The sequence below is a fragment of the Mobula hypostoma genome, chromosome 1 (genome assembly GCF_963921235.1).
Source record: "Mobula hypostoma chromosome 1, sMobHyp1.1, whole genome shotgun sequence".
Classification (NCBI taxonomy): domain Eukaryota; kingdom Metazoa; phylum Chordata; class Chondrichthyes; order Myliobatiformes; family Myliobatidae; genus Mobula; species Mobula hypostoma.
In genome coordinates, this window is record NC_086097.1 from 162,241,754 (window position 1) to 162,265,160 (window position 23,407).

The 23,407-nt window shown below is 40.8% G+C and overlaps 1 protein-coding gene across 18 annotated transcripts in view; it reads left to right on the top strand.

Moving 5' to 3' along the window:
- Positions 1-8,944, top strand: part of LOC134351841 (focal adhesion kinase 1) — a 522,413-nt gene extending 513,469 nt beyond the window's left edge. For 6 of the 18 annotated variants that reach the window (XM_063058747.1, XM_063058688.1, XM_063058677.1 and 3 more), the window contains one exon: positions 7,689-8,927. In XM_063058747.1, the coding sequence (XP_062914817.1) occupies positions 7,689-7,904 (216 nt within the window). In that variant the 3' untranslated portion in view covers positions 7,905-8,927. Of the gene's footprint in view, positions 1-7,688 lie in introns of all 18 variants that reach the window. The other 12 variants (XM_063058792.1, XM_063058649.1, XM_063058720.1 and 9 more) reach the window with 8 other exon arrangements.
- Positions 8,945-23,407: the final 14,463 nt, after the last annotated feature.

Consider the following 23,407-nt stretch of genomic DNA (forward strand, 5'->3'; position numbering starts at 1 on the left):
AATCTAACCCTTCCCTCCTACATAGCCCTCCATTTTTCTGATTAAAAGGCTCTTAAATATCTCGAAGATATCTGCCACTACCTCCACCCCGGCAGCGTATTCCAAACACTTACCACTCAAGAACAGACTACCCCTCTTATGTTCCTCCAATCACCTTAACATTATGCCCTCTTGTATTAGCTATTTCTACCTTGAACGAGTCTCTGGTTCACTCAATCAATGTTTCATATCTTATACACCCCTATGAAGTCACCTCTCATCCTCCTTCACTCCAATACATAAAGCCATAGCTCTCAAGCTTTCCCAAGAAGGCATATTCTCTAATCTAGGCAGCATCCCAATATATCTCCTCTGCAACCTCTCTAAAGCTTCCACATCCTTCCTATAAGGAGGCGACCAGAACTCAACACAATTTTCCAAATGTGATCAAACCAGAGTTTTATAGAACTGCAACATTAGCTGGCAACTCATTCCCTGGACTAATTAAGGCAAACACACCTCCTTAACTACCCTAGAAACTTCACAGCAACTGTGGGGGATCTATGGACATGGACACCAAAATCCCTCTGTTCCTCCACTCTGTTAAGAATCCTGCTATTAACCCTGCACTTTACCTTCAAATTCAACCTTCCAAAGTATATCACTTCACACTTTTCCAAATTGAACTCTATCTGCCACATCTCAGCCCTGTTTTCCATCCTATCAATGTACCGTTGTAACCTACAACAATCTTCTACACTGTTCTCGACACCACTAACCTTTGTGTCATCTGCAAACGTACTAACCTACCCTTCCACTTTCTTAACCAAGCCATCTATAAAAATCACAAAGAGCAAAAGTCCCAGAACAGATCCTTGCAGAACACTACTGGTCACCTAACCTCCAGACAGGACCACCAAATTAAGGAACAGTTATTACGCCTCAACCTTCAGGCTCTTGAACCAGAGGAGATATCTTCACTCAACTTCATTCGCCCCCATCACTGAACTGTTCCTGCAACTTTGGACTCACTTTCAAGAAGTCTTCATCTCATTTTCTCGCTATTTATTGTTTGTTTATTTATTTGTTTTTTTTTATTTTCTCTTTATTTTTGTATTTGCAGTTGATTAGTTGTTTTTTTTTTGTCCAGCCTAGTGTGGTCTTTCATTGATTCTATTATGTTTCTTGCATTTACTGTCAATGACCACAAGAAAATGAATCTCAGGTTTGTATATTTTGACACATGCTGTATGTACTTTGACAATTGTAACTGGGTTTTGGTTACACTGGCTGCTGAGGTGTCTAAAATAGCTTTTCTGTAATAATAACTGTGATGTAAGGAGTTCTCTCTCTCCCTGCTTGTTTGGGTTATATTATTGACAAGAGAGGGAACAAACCAATGAGTGTCCATGTTATTCTTTTTGTGGGTGATATTCTGTCTCATATGGCTGCGGACCTTGTGGTTTGGTGGGTTTTTCAGGAGGAAAACCGAAGAGGAAGGATGTGCTGGACGCACTCTAGTTGACCACCGTGGGTGGTCGCAGGCAACAGGTTGAGAAGGTTGGAGAAGATCAACTGGTGGAAAGAAGACCCCGTTAATTGAGCTCCAATGGTTGTGCATGAAGTGGTTGAACTCTGATAAGTTTGGTGCCTTTTACTTTCCTTTTATATTGTATCTCTATTAATTACATAGTTCCATTAAGGTCTATAAAGTGTCATCTGTAAATCTTACATTGTGTGCTGTCTGATATTTGATGTGTGAGTTTGTACCAGGGTGCATTACACAGCAACTACGCAAATGTGAGACACGGTTTGGCGGGCAGATGGGGTTTCTCCTAGATAAACACAAGCCGATAGCCCTGAGCCTTACATTGTGGGATGCTCGTCCGGTTTTGGATAGTGTGTGTAGCCTCCTGGTAAGCCTCAGGCTCGTTCAGCTCGCTTTTGTCTCGGGGAGGCAGCCTTCGGCCCCGCCAAGCTGGGTAATCAAGTTTGTGTGGATGCTGTGTAATGCACCCCACACCACCAAATAACAGATAGTACACCATATGCGATTAAATGATTACACTTTATAATGATTTCTCAGTGATAGGCTAGCAGAAACAAATAAAATTAAAGGCGCCAAATCAATAAATTTTATCAGTACTGTGCACTGTAATTCATTGGAGCTCACGAAATGGGATATCCTTTCCTCCAGTCGATGTCCTCCGGATTCCGCCGGGTCCCAAGCCTCCGCTTGGGGTCTGCTCCACTAGCCAGCTCACAGCATCTTTCCGTGTGCATCTTCTCTCTTCATCCCCATGGCACGTTCTCACCAAAGCCCACAAAAAACAATAGCTTTCACACGCAAGAAAGAATAACGTCTATTCTGTTGCTTAGCAATGGCATTCCAAAGTCAAGTTATCTATGATTATAACCCAAATATGCTACTATAGAGAACCCCTTACATCAGCAGTTAATATTACAAAGAAGTCATTTTATTAGCCTTAGCAGTTAACATGAAAAAGAAACCCCTTATACAATAAATTTACTTTGAATTTTGAACTAATCTATCCTTGCATTAGCCTTGGTGCAGAAATAATTTATACTGAACAACAAGCAGTATACTATCTGTAGTCTATCCAATGCCTTGAACAAATACATATTAATTTTCTTTGTCTTTATGCTAACATAAGAATGTATCAAATACAGGATTCCCTTTGCCTTTATATTATGCTTCAAACCTTCATTCCCATCCTTACTGTCTATTCTCTGCCATCACCAGTCTTTTCACCTGTTTGTGTCTTCCAGTATAGTTGTCAACAATTATGACATGCACTGTTCACTATAATTATTATCTCTCAATACCTGTGTGGCAGTGGGCAGATCCAGCAGAATCTAGACAGCCTGTAATGACCTATTAGACAATTATTTCATCCTTGAGCACAGATGTACAGTAGTTTGTGTTGAAAGATACATTTAAAAATGTCGAAAATATAGGGCAATGCAATAGGGTAATTCCATGCAGCTTCTAGAGTAGGTTACATGGTCAGCACAATGTTGTGGGCCGATGGGCCTGTAATGTGCTGTAGACTCCTATGTTCTGAATGCAAGCTGAAAAGGTATTTTGAGTGTCACAGTACACGTGACATCACACTATATGAATAAACTCACACTATTTTCTTTATTAAGATTAATTTTTTTTGAAATAAAAAAAGTTAAAATTGGTCAATTAGATCAAATTGGGTACAGAAAGTGAGGATAAAGAGATTCAGGTAAGGGAAGGGGAAATGAGGAACAAGGGAAAAAGTATTTTTTATATAACAGTTTAAAAAAATACCCCTGTGTACAAGAATGAGTCTTTAACTTAAACTTGCTTCCTTTCTCAGCTAAAGAGGTTTATAGGCAATAATTAACAGTTACCACATAATTGAATTGGTGCTTCTTTATTAGTGTTAACCTTAACTTTGTCTTGTGATTTAAAAAGTCTGTAAATAAGACCATAAGACCATAAGACAAAGGAGCAGAAGTAGGCCATTCGGCCCATCGAGTCTGCTCCGCCATTTTATCATGAGCTGATCCATTTTATCCTATTTAGTCCCACTGCCCCGCCTTCTCACCATAACCTTTGATGCCCTGGCTACTCAGATACCTATCAATCTCTGCCTTAAATACACCCAATGACTTGGCCTCCACTGCTGCCCGTGGCAACAAATTCCATAGATTCACCACCCTCTGACTAAAAAAATTTTTTCGCATTTCTGTTCTGAAAGGGCGCCCTTCAATCCTGAAGTCATGCCCTCTCGTACTAGACTCCCCCATCATGGGAAACAACTTTGCCACATCCACTCTGTCCATGCCTTTTAACATTCGAAATGTTTCTATGAGGTCTCCCCTCATTCTTCTAAACTCCAAGGAATACAGTCCAAGAGCGGACAAACGTTCCTCATATGTTAACCCTCTCATTCCCAGAATCATTCTAGTGAATCTTCTCTGTACCCTCTCCAACGTCAGCACATCCTTTCTTAAATAAGGAGACCAAAACTGCCCACAGTACTCCAAGTGAGGTCTCACCAGCGCCTTATAGAGCCTCAACATCACATCCCTGCTCCTATACTCTATTCCTCTAGAAATGAATGCCAACATTGCATTCGCCTTCTTCACTACCGACTCAACCTGGAGGTTAACTTTAAGGGAATCCTGTATGAGGACTCCCAAGTCCCGTTGCATCTCAGAACTTTGAATTCTTTCCCCATTTAAATAATAGTCTGCCCGTTTATTTTTTCTGCCAAAGTGCATAACCATACACTTTCCAACATTGTACTTCATTTGCCACTTCTCTGCCCATTCTTCCAATCTATCCAAGTCTCTCTGCAGACTCTCCGTTTCCTCAGCACTACTGGCCCCTCCACTTATCTTCGTATCGTCAGCAAACTTAGCCACAAAGCTATCTATTCCATAATCCAAATCATTGATGTACAATGTAAAAAGAAGCGGTCCCAACACTGATCCCTGTGGAACACCACTGGTAACCGGCAGCCAACCAGAATAGGATCCCTTTATTCCCACTCTCTGTTTCCTGCCAATCAGCCAACGCTCTCTCCACGTATGTAACTTTCCTGTAATTCCATGGGCTCTTATCTTGTTAAGTAGCCTCATGTGTGGCACCCTGTCAAAGGCCTTCTGAAAATCCAAATATACAACATCCACTGCATCTCCCTTGTCTAGCCTACTGGTAATTTCCTTAAAAAATTGTAATAGGTTTGTCAGGCAGGATTTTCCTTTAAGGAATCCATGCTGAGTTCTGCCTATCTTGTCATATGCCTCCAGGTACTCTGTAACCTCATCCTTGACAATCGACTCCAACAACTTCCCAACCACCGACGTCAAGCTAACAGGTCTATAATTTCCTTTTTGCTTCCTTGCCCCCTTCCCCCCTTCTTAAATAGCGGAGTGACATTTGCAATCTTCCAGTCTTCTGGAACCATGCCAGAATCTATCAACTTTTGAAAGATCATCGCTAATGCCTCCGCAATCTCCACAGCTACTTCCTTCAGGACACGAGGTTGCATTCCATCTGGTCCAGGAGATTTATCGACCTTTAGCCTATTCAGCTTCCTGAGTACTTTCTGTGTCGTAATTGTGACTGCGCACACTTCTCTTCCCTCCCACCCTTGAGTGTCCGGTATCCTGCTGTCTTCCTCAGTGAAGACTGATGCAAAATACTTGTTCAGTTCCTCTGCCATCTCCTCATCTCCCATTACAATTCCTCCGGTTTCATTTTCTATCGGTCCTGTATCTACTCTCACCTGTCTTTTACTCTTTATATACTTGAAAAAGCTTTTAGTATCCTCTTTGATATTATTTGCTAGTTTCCTTTCATAGTTAATCTTTTCTCTCTTAATGACCTACTTGGTTTCCTTTTGTAAGGTTTTAAAGACTTCCCAATCCTCTGTCTTCCCACTAATTTTTGCTTCTTTGTATGCCCTCTCCTTAGCTTTAACTTTGGCTTTGACTTCTCTTGTCAACCACGGTTGCATCCTTTTTCCACTCGAAAATTTCTTCTTTTTTGGAATATACCTGTCTTGCACATTCCTCATTTCTCGCATAAACTCCAGCCACTGCTGCTCTGCCGTCTTTCCCGCCAATGTGCAAATCCTGCCAGCTTTTGAAAAGTGTTGGAAAAGATATTTACAGAATTCTAAAAAGGAGGGTGGTCTGGCATTGCCGAATTTTAGATTTTACTATTGTGCAATTAATATTCGATATTTAAAATTTTGGACATGGGACTTGGACATTGGGTAAATCTTGAATGTAAATCTGTAAAAGGGTTTTCACTGGGTTCTATCTTAGGGACTTCGCTTCCCTTTGCTCTTTCTAAATTGCATAAACAAATGGATAATCCAATAGTTAAATATACTTTACGAATATGGTTTCAATTTCAAAAATTTTTTGGGTTGAATCAATTTATTCTAGCAAGTCCTATTATATCTATTTTTTTTTCAACCCTCTATTATGGATCAAGCCTGTTTGGCTTGGAAAACCAAAGGTATATTACGATTTTGTGATCTATTTTTGGATAATTGTTTCATGTCCTTTGAACAATTATCTAATAAATATAATTTGCCTAGATCCCATTTCTTTAGATATTTACAAATTGGAAACTTTTTAAATACTGTTCTTTCTACCTTCCTGAATCTATATCCAATGGGTATTTTGGGAAAAATTTTAGATTTAAATCCTTTTCAGAAAGGTGTAACAGCAACTATTTATAATATAGTTATGAAGATACATCCAGACATATCTAATAAAATTAAGAATGTTTGGGAAAGGGAACTTAAGCTTACTTTACCTATTGAAAAATGGGGAAAAATTCTTCAATTAGTTAACTCATCCTCTATGTGTGCTAAACATGTGTTGATACAGTTTAAAGTAAGTGCACAGGGCTCATATGTCCAAAGATAAATTAGCTCATTAATACTCTCACATAAATCCTGTATGTGATAGATGTCACTCTGAGATGGTTTCTTTAATTCATGTGTTTTGGTCATGTCCTTTTTTTGGGGAAAAAAACTGGTATGATATCTTTGATATTATTTCAACTGTTCTAAGGTATTGATTTACAACCTCACCCTATTACCACAATTTTTGGTTTACCAATGATAGAACCAAGTCATTTAACCTCTTCAGCTCGTCGGATGATTGCATTTCTTAGATTAATGGCTAGAAGATCCATTTTGCTGAATTGGAAAGAGATCTATCCGCCCACCACATTTCATTGGTTCTCTCAAACTATGTTGTGTTTAAATTTAGAAAAAAAATTAGAAGTGTCATTTATGATCCTTCTATTAAATTCAAAAAGACTTGGAGGCCATTTATTCAACACTTCCAGAAGATGTAATTTGACCTTTTCCAAACCTATTCTATTTCTTTTAAATATATGCAGAGAGGAGCGGAGTCAATGACACTAGTGGTTCTTTAACCACTAGTGGTTACACAACAGCTCACGTCTTTTTCTTTTCCTCAGTTTAGTTGGTTAGCATTGTTTAGATTAGTTTTTTTGGGGGGGTATTTTGTTTTTTTTTCCTTTTTCATGCTATTTCTGCGTTTTTGTATATTCATATTTTATACGATTTTGGGAGGTTTAATACCTGTGTGCCAACTGAGTTTATAATTATATGTGTTAATTATTAACAGTGTAATCCCAATAGCTTTGTATTTATACTATGTTATGTTTAACATTTTGATATTAATAAAAAGATTGAAAAAGAAAGAAGAAAGTTAAAGACACACTGCAGTTTACTGAGATTAAATAAGTTAGAAAGGCATGTAACCTTTGCTTGATCTTGTTCGTTGATTGATATTGTAATAACTATGTACCTTGTGAAAATTTACCTAATGTATTTTTTTTAATTAAGGTGAAACATAAACCTACAAATATAAATTTGCAAAAGTTCATCACCTGCATAACTGTCATTTTTGTATCTGACTACGTACATTTTCTTTGAAAATCTGTTTCCTTTCTATTATAATTGTGCATCAGTATCAATTAAACTGCCATTTATATGTAATTATAGATTTATTAATTTGGCTAAGTGCTGCTCAGTGCAGTTGCTCATTGTTAAGTTCTTTCACTGATACAAGATTCTATAATTTTGTTAATATATCACAAGTTACTATGTTGCAATGTATTTGGCTGTGCCACCTTGTAACCATATTTTCTTTTATAGATCGAGATGGCACAAAAGCTGTTGAATTCTGATCTAGCAGAATTAATCAGTAAGATGAAGCTAGCCCAACAATATGTGATGACAACGCTCCAGCATGATTATAAGAAGCAGATGTTGACAGCTGCACATGCATTGGCTGTGGATGCCAAAAATTTGCTGGATGTTATTGACCAAGCCAGATTGAAAATGATAGGGAGTCAGACAAGACCCCTCTAGCTATACAGAATCTGCTTTTGGCCAGGGTGGGCAGGGTCTTAGAATGATCACGTGATCATATCTGTAACCAGCACATGGAGTCACAAAGAGCCAAATTTAAAAACTTCATATATCTACATGTGTATAGAAGCCAAGAATGTGCTATAATATCGAGGATTCTGGGAAACCCAAGGGCTGAGAATTCTTTCTGCACAGTACAGGAACTCCAGACTGGAACTTTTCTCTCTGAATAGTAACAGACCAATATTTAGCTGCAATACATCAAACAGGATTTGAACAAAGATGTTATATTTTCAGACTGAAGTCATTTAATTGTAACAAAAAAAAAGGTTTCTTGATTCTCCACCTCTTATGAATGGAGGTGCTCCTATATTTCAAAACCACATGTAAGTGTTGGTTTAAAAACTGGCATGTAGAATGGAGATAAGACTGAATTTTCCTTTGAGCAGAAATACATGCTAGTCATTTAGAGAAAACCTGGAAAAGATGAGTTGCATTTGTTGATGCAGCAAAAATGAGTGTCGTGTATTAATATTTCTTCTACAATTGTTTAATTTCATTTTTTTTATTATTTAAAATGAAAGCCATGATGATAATTAAAAGAAAATAGTTCATAACCATCTTGTTTCTGGCTTGTCTAGGATTTTCTTGGGAACAGTGTAGTATGCAGGCATGGTACATTTATTTTTAATTTTCCTTATGTTATATGTGTTCTCTGGAACTCCTTCCTTCATTTTGGGGTATAAATTATTCTCAGGAAGAATATAATGAACTGTACAGCTATATGACCTATTAAAAAGGTGTTAACAAGAAGCTCAAGCTTGTAATGTTTTCTGCAACTTGTCTAGCATGTATACTTGCATTCTGTTTCTCTCTTCAATTATAATTTGTACTTGGGTTGAACCAGCAACCCAAACATGTGAATAAATTGAGAGCTGGTACCAGAAGCAGTGGCCTCCAAAGCTTGAAAATTCAGCCTGCTTATTCATCTCTTCCAGGGAAATGACTTTGCTCAACTGTGGGATTGACACTGACTAACCTCTTACTAACAAATGTAGCTCCACCAGTAGTACCCAAAACCAGAGATAGAAGACATTGGCATATTCCAAACAACTATTTTTATTTAAGATGTTTGTCTCTCTCACCTCCTGTTTCCCTTTATCTTCTATAGGGTAAAATCTCTTAGCTTATGTATAATTCTTTGGGGCCTTTTAAATGGTACATAATTTAACATGGATAAAACATAGGAACATAGAAAACCTACAGCACAATACAGGCCCTTCGGCCCGCAAAGTTGTGCCAAACATGACCCTACCTTAGAAATTACTAGGCTTACTCATAGCCCTCTATTTCTCTAAGCTCCATGTACCTATCCAAAAGTCTCTTAAAAGACCCTATCATATCCACTTCTACCACCGCAGCCCATTCCACGCACTCGCCACTCTCTGCGTAAAAAACCTACCCCTGACATCTCCTCTGTACCTGCTCGCCAGCACCTTAAACCTGTGTCCTCTTGTGGCAACCATTTCAGTCCTGGGAAAAAGCCTCTGACTGTCCACACGATCAATGCCTCTCATCTTATACACCTCTTAGTGTATAAATTTCAACGTCTGGTTTCTAAACCTCTTTCTAAACATGATGCTGCTTTTAACAAATCCAAGTTTTATGTAATGATTAGTAACAATATTAGAGCATTTTATGCACATTGAATTCATAAGTAACTTCATTGGTCTTTTTTGAGTTAAATGATCAAATTGAGCTTCCTAAAATTTAGAAGATTGCTGCTTCAAGGTGATTAATTCATCTGGGAGATGTCAAAGAACTACATGCCCTTGTGGGTCAATTCAGAACAAGAGAGCAAAAGCTTTTATAAAATTTAAATATTTGGGGAATAACAATTATAAACAGGGATTTTGGTGTTATTCTTCCTTGTTGCACTGAGACAATTGAAACATCCCTGGTATTATCCAAGCTGAAGCTAACTGTGTCAGCCAGATAAAGATTGAAAATGCTGGAAACACTTGGCAGATCAAGCAGCTGTGGAAGGAGAAAGTTAACACTTCATCAACATCTGGTGGTATTCTGTTAAATTTTCTGTAAACCTCCTCTTTGCAGTAATCAAGCTAGGCTTTGACAAAGGACTTGTACACTATTGTGCACAATCCCTTTGAGATGAGGTTGGAAATATTCTAATGCACTTGTGTAAAAGCTTTTACCAAAATGGATTTATAAATCTTATGGCACCACAGCACGTGGTGTTTCAGCATTATGTTGATTCTTTTTGTTGTCATCAAATCTAAAGTGGGTGAATTTATACTTCACAGTTAACTCCCTCTGCTAGCTTTTAGACCCTTCATTTAGTTTATCCTACCTTTGTCACTTTTTGCTTGGTCTGACTCACATCCTCTGGTAAATAATCTCCATAGATGCTGCCTGACTTGCTCAGTTCCTCCAGCATTTTGTGTTTGTGTTGTGCAAGATTTCCAGCAACTGTGGGATCGCATATGTACATATCTTCCTATTCCTTCATCTGTCATCAATGTACTTACCATGTGCACAGTTCTAGTTGACCCCACTTATTCTGCCAATGAGAGGAAAGAACATCTCTTACCCGTATAGTGAGTAGAATGGCAGTGACACTTCACCCCCAGACGAGCTGAACACCTTTTATGCTCACTTTGAAAGGGAGAATAAAACTACAACTATGAGGATCCCTGCAGTACCCGATGACCTTGTGATCTCTGTCTTGGAGGTCAGCGTTGTGATCTTTAAGGACGAGGAACCCTTGCTAGTCGGCAGGCCCCAATGGAGTACCTGGTAAGACTCTGAAAACCAGGACCGACCAACTGACAGGAGTGTTCAAAGACATTTTCAGTCTCTCATTGCTATAATCGGAAGCTTCACCTGCTTCAAAAGAACAACGATTATACCAGTGCCCAGTAGAGCATTGTGAGCTGCCTTAAACGCTATCATCCAGTAGCACTCACGTGTATGGTGATGAAGTGCTTTGAGAGGCTGGAGATGGTTGGAATCACCTTCTGCCTCAGCAAGGACCTGGTACCACTGCAAATTGCCTATCGCCATAATAGGCCAATGGCAGATGCGTTCTTATTGGCTGTCCGTGCAGCCTTGGTTTTCCAGACAATACGAATATCTATGTTGGGATGCGATTTCTTGACTACAGCTCAGCATTAAACACCGGCATTCTGATAGTCCTGACTGAAAAGCTCCAAAGCCTGGGCCTCTGTACCTTCCACTGGAACTGGACCCTCTACTTCCTCACTGGAAGGTTGCAATCTGTGCCGATTGGAAATAACAGCTCCACCTCGCTGACAGCCAACACTGGCACACCTTAGCGATGTGTGCTTAACCCACTGCTCTACTCTATCTATACCCCTGACCGTGTGGACAGGTATAGCTCAGATGCCATCTGTAACCATTGTTGGGAGAATCTCAGATGGAGACAAAGGGTGTACAGCAGCCAGACATACTAGCCAGTTGAGGGGTGTTGCAGCAACAACATTGCACAACGTCAATATGACCAAAGAGTTGATTGTGAACTTATTAAAGGATAGTTGAGAGAACATACACCAGTGGACAGAGTGAGCAATTTCAAGTTGCTGCGTGTCAATATCTCTTGAGGCCCTAACCTGGTCCCAACATATCAATGCAGCTATAAAGAAGGCAAAACAGTGGCTATATTTCATTAGGAATTTTGTGGAGATATGGTATGTCATCTAACTCACAAATTTCTACAGATGTGCCATTGAGAGCGTTCTAACTGGCCACTTCACCGTCTGTTATTGGGGGCGGGGCGGGGGTTGCTACTGCAGAGACTCATAAAATTAGACAGCTTCATCATGGGCACTAGCCTCCATAGTATCCAAGGCATTTTCAAGGAGCGATGCCTCAAAAAAGTGGCATCCATCATTAAGGACCACCCCCCCCCCCCCACCCAGGACATGCCCTTCTCTCATTGTTACCAGGAGGCCTGTTGGCACACGCACTCAGTGATTCAGAAGCAGCAGCTTCCCATCTGCCATCCGATTTCTGAATGGACATTGAACCCATGAACACCTCACTTTTTTTTGCACTATTTATTTAATTTAAATATTTAACATATGTACAGCGGCATGCAAAAGTTTGGACACCCCGGTCAAAATCTCTGTTACTGTGAATAGCTAAGCAAGTAAAAGATGAACTGATTTCCAAAAGTTAAAGATGACACATTTCTTTAATACTTTAAGCAAGAAAACTTTTTTATTTCCATCTTTTACAGTTTCAAAATAACAAAAAGAGGAGAAGAGCCTAAAGCAAAAGTTTGGGCACCCTGCATGGCAGTACTTAGTAACACCCCCTTTGGCAAGTATCACAGCTTGTAAATACTTTTTTTAGCCAGCTAAGAGTCTTTCAATTCTTGTTTGAGGGATTTTCACTGTCTTCCTTGCAAAAGGCTGCTAGTTCTGTGAGATTCTTGGGCTGTCTTGCATGCACTGCTCTTTTGTTGTCTATCCACAGATCCTCGATGATGTTCAGGTCAGGGGACTGTGAAGGCCATGGCAAAACCTTCAGCTTGCGCCTCTTGAGGTAGTCCATTGTGGATTTTGAAGTGTGTTTAGGTTTGTTATCCTGTTGTAGAAGCAATCCTCTTTTCATCTTCGGCTTTTTTACAGACGATATGATGTTTGCTTCCAGAATTTGCTGGTATTTAATTGAATTCATTCTTTCCTCTACCAGTAAATGTTTCCAATGCCACTGGCTGCAACACAAGCCCAAAGCATGATTGATCCACCCCTGTATTACCAGTTGGAGAGGGGTTCTTTTCATGAAATTCTGCATCCTTTTTTCTCCAAACATACCTTTGCTCATTGCAGCCAAAAAGTTGTATTCAAAAGGTTCAAAGGAACATCTAAATAAGCCTGATGCATTTTGGAAACAAGTACTGTGGACCGATGAAGTTAAAATAAAACTTTTTGGCCACAATGAGCAAAGATATGTTTGGAGAAAAAAGGGTGCAGAATTTCATGAAAAGAACCCCTCTCCAACTGTTAAGCATGGGAGTGGATCAATCATGCTTTGGGCCTGTGTTGCAGCCAGTGGCACGGGGAACATTTACTGGTAGAGGGAAGAATGAATTCAATTAAATACCAGCAAATTCTGGAAGCAAACATCACACTGTCTGTAAAAAAGCTGAAGATGAAAAGAGGACGGCTTCTACAACAGGATAACAAACCTAAACACACCTCAAGGTCCAGAATGGACTACCTCAAGAGGCGCAAGCTGAAGGTTTTGCCATGGCCCTCATAGTCCCCTGACCTGAACATCATCGAGAATCTGTGGATAGACCTCAAAAGAGCAGTGCATGCAGATGGCCCAAGAATCTTACAGAACTAGAAGCCTTTTGCGAGGAAGAATGGGCGAAAATCCCCCAAACAAGAATTGAAAGACTCTTAGCTGGATTTACAAGCTGATAATTACCAAAGGGGGTGTTACTAAGTACTGCCATGCAGGGTGTCCAAAATTTTGCTTCGGGCCCTTTTCCTTTTTTGTTATTTTCAAACTGTAAAAGATGGAAATAAAAAAGTTTTCCTGCTTAAAATATTAAAGAAATGCGTCATCTTTAACGTCATGCCTTTTGAAAATCAGTTCATCTTTTACTTGCTTAGCTATTCACAGTAACAGAAACTTTGACCAGGGGTGCCCAAACATTTGCATGCCACTGTATACTTACTATAATTCAGTTCTTTTTTCTATATCATTGTGTATCACATTGTTCTGCTGCTGCAGAGTTAACAAATTTCACAACGTATGCTGGTGATATTAAACCTGATTCTGATTCTGAGTGTGTGATTTTGGTTTCACCCACATCTCTCAATCTGACTCAAAACTGAACAGCATGTGCCTCAACAATGCCAGACAATCAGTGCAAGTAGATCTGCAACCCTCATTAGAATAGACCTTAATAAAAACAATTGGAATCAGCACCAGATGAGGGAGACATCAGTGTTGGGACGAATTAACACAGTGAGATCTGGCTTGGAAATGGTTATGTGAGTGAAGTTAACACTGGCACCAATCGACAATTACAATTTAAATCTGTCTGAGAAATCAAGTGAGACTAAAGACACTTTACTAGTTTAGATAAGTGCATTTCCAACAGCAACCACAAAGCCAGATACCATTTGAAAAAGAAGTAAATCTGTTTGTCAACTTGTTAGTTTCACCTTCACAGTCATGAGGGGGGGCGGGCAACAAGATTTGGATCAGGACCTTTGAACAAGAGTTGAGTCTCTGTGTTTGTGCTTCCGAGTTCAGCTTTGCAGGAGTCCAACAGAGACAAATCTGCAAATATTTAAAAGTAAATTGGCAAAATAACAACCAATAAAAAGAAGGTAGTGGCCATGGCTAAAATGGGGGTTTGAAGCTTCGGCTCGTGGAGCTTCAGCAGGAAGAGGCCGAGTAAGTCACCTAGGTGAGTGTGAAACTCAAAGGTTTCGGAGAGAAGGCACAGGTAAGAAAAGGTAAGTTTTTTTTTGGTGTTTGTAAATCCTTTGTCCTTAATTCATTGTAGGCAGAATGGTAGTTAAGGCAGTGGGATGTGGGATTTCGGGGTAGCAAACAGTCTCCCTGATGACTATGTCTGTGGGAAGTGCACCCAACTTTAGCTCCTTACTGACCAGGTTGAAGAACTGGAGCTGGATGTACTCAGAACCATCCTGGAGGATGAAAACCCCATAGATGAAACTTCTTGCTGAGGTGGTCACACCCAGAGTGCAGGCTTCAAATAGAAGATTGGTGACCACCAGAAGAAGCAAGGGGAGCAAGTAATCAGTGCGGGTTTCCCCTGTGGCCTCAGCAACAAGCACAATATGCCCCTTTGGATGCTGCTGGGTGTGATGAACTGTCAGAGTGCAGCAGCATCAGCCAGGCCAGTGACACTGTGGCCAGCTCTGAGGCTCAACAAGGAAGGGTAAAGTTAGGAAGAGTGATAGTGATTGGAGACGTGAAAGCTGGGGGACAGACCAGAGATTCTGTGTCTGCGAAAGAGAGGCCAGGATGGTGTGTTGCCTCAGAGCAGCTACAGGATATTCTCAAAGGGTGAAGGTGAGGTACACATTCGCACCAATGATGTAAGTCCCTCATGGGACACTTGTCCAGAAAATTAAGATGCATAGGATCCATTGTGAATTGACTGCTTGGATTCGGAACTGGCTTGTCCATTGAAGACAGAGTAGTGTTCAATGGGACTTATTCTAGAATCGAAGATCTGTGATTAGTGGTGTTTTGCGGGGATCTGCACTGGGACCTTTGCTGTTGTGATGTTCTCAGTGACCTGGATGAAAATGTAAATGGATGGGTTAATAAGTTTGCAGATGGTACGGAGATTGGTGGTGTTGTGGATAGCATAGAAGACTGGCAAAGAATACAGCAGGATATAGATCAGCTGCAGATATGGGCAGTGAAATGGCAGATAGAGTTTAACCTGTCCAAATGTGAAATGTTGCACCTTGATAGGTCAAATGTAAAGAGACAATACGCTCTTAAAGGCTAAACCGTTAACTGTATTGATGAGCAGAGAAACCTTGGGATCCAAGTTCATATCTCCCTGAAAGTGGCTACACAGGTTGATAGGGTGGTTCAGAAGGCATGTGGCATTTATTAGTCAAGGCATTGAGTTCAAAAGGCAGGATGTTGCAGCTTTATGAAATTCTAGCTAGGCTGCATCTGGAATATTGCATACAGTTCTGATCACTCATAATAAGAAAGATGACAAGGCTTTGGAGAGGATGCAGAAGAGGTTTACCAGGATTCTCTCTGGATTAGAGAGCATGTTCTATAAAGAGATGTTGGACAAACTTGTGTTGTTTTCTCTGGAATGCTGGAGGCTGATGAGATCTGATTTTAAGATAGATAAAGTTGAGAGACAGTATCTTTGCCCAGGTTTGAAATATCTAATACAAGAGGGCATGCATTTAAAGTGAAAGGGGTTAAGTTCAAAGGGGATATGAGAGACATGTGTTTTCACACAGAGAGTGGTGGATGCCTGGAATGCACCATCCAGCAAGGCGGTAAAGGCAGATACAGAAGGGACTTTTCAGAGATGCTTAAATAGACGCATGAATGTGAGAGAAATGGATTGGTAGTTGATAATCATTTTTCAGCAAACGCTGGAGAATAAATACCACAGGTTCTAACCTCCTTGATAGCTGCTGAACTATCTTGGTCATTCTCACATGAGCTGAAGTGCCCACCAAAAGAAGGAAAGTCGGAAGGAAGACAAATCCGAGGAGAGAATAACTTAACAAACAAATGTTCAGTGGGGTGTGATATGAAGAGAAATATGATGTGATTTTAAAATGGAATGAAGCAGAAGAGGAAAAGTAGCGAGAGGAGCAACTGCAGCAGAATTAGAAGAAATAAAGTGTGTTAGAGAATAAACTGGGGTGAAACATAAGAAACAGGAGCAGGGGTAGGCCATCTGGCCCATCGAGCCTGCCCCGCCATTCAATGAGATCATGGCTGATCTGTCCGAAAACTTAGCTCCATCTACCTGCCTTTTCCCCATAACCCTTAATTCCCTTACTATGTAAAAACCTCTCTAACTGTTTCTTAAATATATTTAGTGAGGAAGCTTCAACTGCTTTCCTGGACAGACGAGGGCTGTAAATCTGGTGAACAGAGTTGTGGTAAGGGAAAATAATTGATGCAGCTTTGTAGAAATACATTAATTACAAAGATTATCTAACTGCCTTAATTTATTATACTTTATTAATATTCCTATTAAGTATTTCTGTTGCATCTCATTATTTATATTAATTTGTTATATTTTACATTATCTGTCAAAAGTCAATAAAGATTTGATCCTGGACAAATCTTGAAATAGAAGCAACTGAAATAGTGAATCTAATTACTTTTACGTAGTAACAATGAAGATTTGCAATGTTTTCAAATGCATATCATACGTGGAATCCTACTGCAGAAGGGGCAATTGTTTAGCCTGTTGTGGCTGAGCGAGGCTTTTGAAAAAGACGGTTAAGCTCATTCATGTGTCCCATTTTCTCCCTCAAGCTATTTGTCTGATTTCCTTTTGAAATTGTTATTAAATCTGCTTCCATTATTCTTTCAGGCAGAGCATGCCAAAAGACATTGCTGAAAATAGTGAATGGTTCTTTATCATATCTATGTCTTCTGAGTGCTTCATTCAGCCTCAGAAAGTAGTGTGCAATGTAATTTTATGGTCATGAATGCCAAAGTAGTGGGTCTACATAGACTGATGCATTTAGTCCTACAAAGTGGAAAATTGGATCCCTGCCTTGGAATCTATTTATATTTCCCGAACACAAGAAAGTCTGCAGATGCTGGAAATCCAAAGCAGCACACACAAACTGCCAGAGGAACTCAGAAGGTCTGGAGCAGCTGTAGAAATGAATAAACAGTTGATGTTTCAGTCCTGGACCCTCGTTCAGGACCGAGAAGGAAGGGGGAAGATGCCAGAATAAAAAGATGGGGAATGGGACTAGCTAGAAGGTGACAGATGAAGCCAGGTGGGTGGGAAAGTTAAAGAGCTAGAGAAGAAGGAATCTGATAGGAGAGGAGAGTGGACCAGAGGGGAAAGGGAAGGAGGAGGGGACCCAGGAGTAATAGGCAAGTGAGAAGAGATAAAAGGTCAGAGTGGGGAATAGAGGAAGATGGGGCTGGAATTTGTTTACTGGAAGAAGAAATCGATACTCATGCCATCAGGTTGGAAAGTACCCAGACTGAATATAAGGTGTTGCTCTTCCACCCAAAGGGTGGCCTCATCTTGGCAGAAGAGGAGGCCATATACCAACACATCGGAATGGAAATTAAATTAAATATGAATTAAAACTGTCTGGCTACCGGGAAGTCCCGCTTGTTGTGGATGGAGCAGAAGTGCTCAATGAGGTGGTCTCCCATTTTATAACAGGTCTCACCAATGTAGTGGAAGCTGCATCAGGAGCTCCAGACAGAAAAGTCCACCCCAGCAGATTCACAGGTGAAGTGTTGCATCAACTGGAAGGAGGTGTAGCACTTCGGCTGCTTGGCTCTCTCTGGGTTCCACACATTATTCTATCACCAGTTCTAACTATGGGTTCTGTGTGATCTTAAGCTCCTCTGTGTTAATATGTTGGTTGTCCCAGATGAAAATGAATCAGATTTTCTGTGGAGATGTAATCCTATCCCTGCATAACAATCAACACCGCAAAATATATTCACCACCAAGGCAAGCCACAATCTTATCTAAAGGAATCTTCTGCTGTTAAGATAAAGATAACAAAGAAGTAAAGGCAATGTAGTTCCTTGCATTCACAATTGATACAATTTCCTGCCCAGACAGTTATTCTGTTCAAAAAATAGACACTTCTGTTATCTATTAAGGGATCTGGGATTTGTGCAGGAAAGTGACACTGAAGTAAACCAGTATCTTACTCAATGGTGGTCCAAGCCTGAGCTGCTGAACAGCCTATTCCTGCGAGTACTGAAGAGTCTCAGCCCATAACCTCAACTTTTTATTCCTTTCCATAGATGTTGCCAACCTGCTGAGTTTCTCCACCATTTTGTGCGTGTTATTCTGGTTTTGCAGCATGTGTAAAATCTCATGTTTCTTTTTCAACACACACAAGATGCTGGAGGAACTCAGCAGGACTCAGTCCTGCTAAAGGGTCTCGGCCCGAATCATGTACTGTACTCTTTTCCATAGACGCTGCCTGGACTGTCGAGTTCCTCCAGCACTTTGTGTGTGTTCCTCGAATTTCCAGCATCTGCAGATTTTCTCTTGTTCCAATTTCTTTTGTGTTCATTTTATTTCTCAATGGGACACCAGCGCCATCTTGTGGTACTTATTGGGGTTTCCGTGCAATCAGCGGTATGTCTTCATAATTAATACAGCACTGGAGTTACTTACTGGCCGTCTACAACGCATCAAGAGGGAGTACATGAGCCTGAAGAGACACATTCAACATTGTATGAACAGCTGCTTCCCCACTGCTATCAGATTTCTGAATGGACAATGCACAGGACCTCAATATTGTCTATTATTATGTATTACAATGTATTGCTCCCACAATACAACAAATTTCATGAGATGTGCTAGTGATATTAAACCTGACTCTGATTCTGTAACTAGTCACAGTTACAATCTCTACCATGGTTTGCACAGCACAGCATGTGGGATCTCCCAGTTGCCATTTCATTTCCACACCAATGTCTGTTTGCAGCCTCCTCCACTACCAGGTCACAGGACATCACTTTCCAGTATTGAGAGGATCCAGACATTATAAGAAGACATTGGAAGAGGGATTGACAAACTAACAGCAAATTTTAAAAATGCAGAGCCACTAAAAATTACATTTTTAGTTTATTACCTGAGCCATGTACACATTGTCAAACAGCATAGGAAATGGACCAAAAGTCGCAAGAGCAGAATTAGACCATCTGACCCATCAAGTCTGCACCAGCATCCCATCATGGCCGATATATTATCCGCCTAAACCCCGTGCCCATGCCTTCTCCTTGTAACCTTTGACACTCTTATTAATCAAGAACCTATCAAACTCTGCTTGGCCTGCACAGTCGTCTGTGGCAATGAATTCCAGATTCCCCAAAATTAGGGAATTCACTATTACCATAGAGTTGTGTAAATTGATAATGATACATGAGGAACTAGTACCTGTATTAGGCAAGTGAAATACTGCGAACAGCTACTTCCATCAGGGCGGGCTTCATTTGAATTAGGTACTTAAAAGTTGTAGACTCTAAACTAATAGGGAGAGGAAAGAAGTATGAACAGAGTGCCAATGACAGCATTAAGTAAAACAATTGAGAACATAAGCACAGGTCAGTGAAGGTCAAAATGTCACAGGAAGGCATAGAAAATAAGTAAATACTTACAGTAGAAATTGGAACCAGATTAAGTAGCAAATGTATAAAGTTAAGGCTATCTGAATGAATGCAGGATCCGTGTAAAAATTACAGCACACATGTTTATTAGCTGTTGCAGAAATATGGTTGTATGATTCCAGTTTATTCAATGTCACAAATGAATGAATAAAGAAAAAGGGAGATGAAGTGGGATGGTGTTCCGTAGTTTAACTGCAATGGATTATGTGGAATTGGTTTGGGAAACTGCAGGGGAAAGACAGGTACTCTTTAGGACCCCTAAGTAATGCCTATCAAAGCATAAATGGGAAAATATCAAAAGTGTGTTAGAAGAGAACTAGTGTCATGGTATGGTTGGGAATGTTAATCGTTATATTCATTAGACTAATCAAACTGGCAAGTGTACCATGCAAGAATTTGTGGCATCTCTACTGCCTGTTATGCCACTGGCTTGAGCATGTAGGTATTAAGAAAGAGGATGTGCTGGAGCTTTTGGTAAGCATCAAGTTGGATAAGTCGCCAGGACCAGATGAGATGTACCCCAGGCTACTGTGGGAGGCGAGGGAGGAGATTGCTGAGCCTCTGGCGATGATCCTTGCATCATCAATGGGGACAGGAGAGGTTCCGGAGGATTGGAGGGTTGCGGATGTTGTTCCCTTATTCAAGAAAGGGAGTAGAGATAGCCCAGGAAATTATAGACCAGTGAGTCTTACCTCAGTGGTTAGTAAGCTGATGGAGAAGATCCTGAGAGGCAGGATTTATGAACATTTGGAGAGGTATAATATGATTAGGGATAGTCAGCAGAGCTTTGTCAAGGTAGGTCGTGCCTTACAAGCCTGTTTGAATTTTTTGAGGATGTGACTAAGCTTATTGATGAAGGAAGAGCAGTAGATGTAGTGTATATGGATTTCAAGGCAATTGATAAGGTACCCCATGCAAGGCTTATTGAGAAAGTAAGGAGGCATGGGATCCAAGGGGACATTGCTTTGTGGATCCAGAACTGGCTTGCCCACAGAAGGAAAAGAGTGGTTGTAGATGGTCAAATGCTGCATGGAGGTCAGTGACCAGTGGTATGCCTCGGGGATCTGTTCTGGGACCCTTCGTGATTTTTATAAGTGACCTGGATGCGGAAGTGGAGGGATGGGTTAGTAAATTTGCTGATGACACAAAGGTTGGCGGTGTTGTGGATAGTGTGGAGGGCTGTCAGAGGTTGCAGTGAGACATTGATAGGATGCAAAACTGGGCTGAGAAGTGGCAGATGGAGTTCAACCCAGATAAGTGTGAAGTGGTTCATTTTGGTAGGTCAAATATGATGACAGAATATAGTATTAATGGTAAGACTCTTGGCAGTGTGGAGGATCAGAGGGATATTGGGGTCCAAGTCCATTGGATGTTCAAAGCAGCTGCGCAGGTTGACTCTATGGTTAAGAAGGCGTACTGTGTATTGGTCTTCATCAATCATGGGATTGAGTTTAGGAGCCGAGAGGTAATGTTGCAGCTGTATAGGACCCTGGTCAGACCCCATTTGAAGTACTGTGCTCAGTTCTGGTCACCTCACTACAGGAAGGATGTGGAAACCATAGAAAAGGTGCAGAGGAGATTTACAAGGATGTTGCCTGAATTGGGGAGCATCCCTAATGAGAATAGGTTGAGTGAACTCGGCCTTTTCTTCTTGGAGCGACGGAGGATGAGAGGTGACCTGACAGAGGTGTATAAGATGATGAGAGGCATTGATCATGTGAATAGTCAGAGGCTTTTTCCCAGGACTGAAATGGCTGCCACAAGAGGGCACAGGTTTAAGGTGCTTGGGAGTAGGTACCGAGGAGATGTCAGGGGTAGGTTTTTTACTCAGAGAGTGGTGAGTGCGTGGAATGGGCTGCCAGCAACAGTGGTAGAGGCGGATACGATAGGGTCTTCTAAGAGACTTTTGGATAGGTACATGGAGCTTAGAAAAATAGAGGGCTATGGATAGCCCGAGTAATTTCTAAGGTAAGGACATGTTCGGCACAACTTTGTGGGCCGAAGGGCCTGTATTGTGCTGTAGGTTTTCTATGTTTCCATGTTTCAATGAAGGTCCTCCACCTCTGGTGGTGTACAGGGCTTCTTCATCATATCAGTGGCTCAGGATGCAAGTCCCAGGTGAAGACTCAGGAATACCATCACACTCAGATGCAGCATTCTTCATTGCTGTTTCCATAACATTTTTTTTACCAGTCAGGGTGGTTAGCCAAACCCTCGAACCTGGAGGACCAATGGACAACTCCTAGTAGGCCACTACCCTTTGACCTGTTTGGCATGGGTGACCCTACCAAAAGCCAAAGGATAAAGCCCTGACTCCTGCCAATATATCTGTTCAGATCATTGAGTCATGCAAGCCTGCAAACCACAACAAGGTTGTGGTGCTCAGTTCTAGGAGAGGACCACTGAATAGGAAGATTGCAAATTTGAATCCCTTAAGCCATAGATCACAGAAACAGACCCTTTAGCCCATCTCGCCCATGCTGAAATGTCCCATCGACCCACACCGAGAACAAAGCTTTCAATATCCCTCATGTCTATGTACTTATCCAAACTTCTCTGAAATGTTGACATTGATCCTGCAGCCTCCACTTACTCTGGCAGTTCATTCCACTTTTGTACCGCACTTTATCTTTCACCCTTAATCTATGGTCTCTAGTTCTAGGTTCACCCAATCCCTGGAAAAGGTTTGCTTGCATTAACCCTATCTATACCCCTCATAATTTCGTATATCTATCAAATCTCTCTTCATTCTCCTACACTCCAGGGAATAAAGTCCAAACTTATTCAATCTTTCCCTCAAACTCAGATATTCAAGTCCCAGCATCATCCTTGTAAATGTTCTCTTATTCTCAACTTTACTGATAATTTTCTTGCAGGTAGGTAACAAGAACTGTATTAGTACTTTGATTTAGGTAGTCCAATGTACCAAAAGCTGTCTTTATGACCGTATCAGAAAGGGTAAAATGAAGGAACACAGATCAATCCTGATAGAGCGATCAGAAGAGGAAAGAGTGAGCAATTTCAGGTTCCTGGGTATCAATATCTCTGAGGATCTATCCTGGACCCAACATATCGATGCAGCTATAGGATAAGGAAGCCACATCAGTGGCTATATTTCATTAAGAGTTTGAGATTTGGTATGTCACCAAAGACGCTCACAAATTTCTATAGATACAGGTCAAATATGATGGCAGAATATAGTATTAATGGCAAGATTCTTGACAGTGTGGAGGATCAGAGGGATCTTGGCGTCCATATCCATAGGACACTCAAAACTGCTACGCAGGTTGACTGTGTGGTTAAGAAGGCATACGGTGCATTGGCCTTCATCAACCATGGGACTGAATTCAAGAGCCGAGAGGTAATGTTACTGCTGTATAGAACCCTGGTCAGACCCCATCTGGAGTACTGTGCTCAGTTCTGGTCACCTCACTACAAGAAGGATGTGGAAACTACAGAAAGGGTGCAAAAGAGATTTGGGAACATGCCTTATGAGAATAGGTTGAGTGAACTTGGCCCTTTCTCCTTGGAGCGACAAAGGGTGAGAGGTGACCTGATAGTAGAGGTGTATAAGATGATGAGAG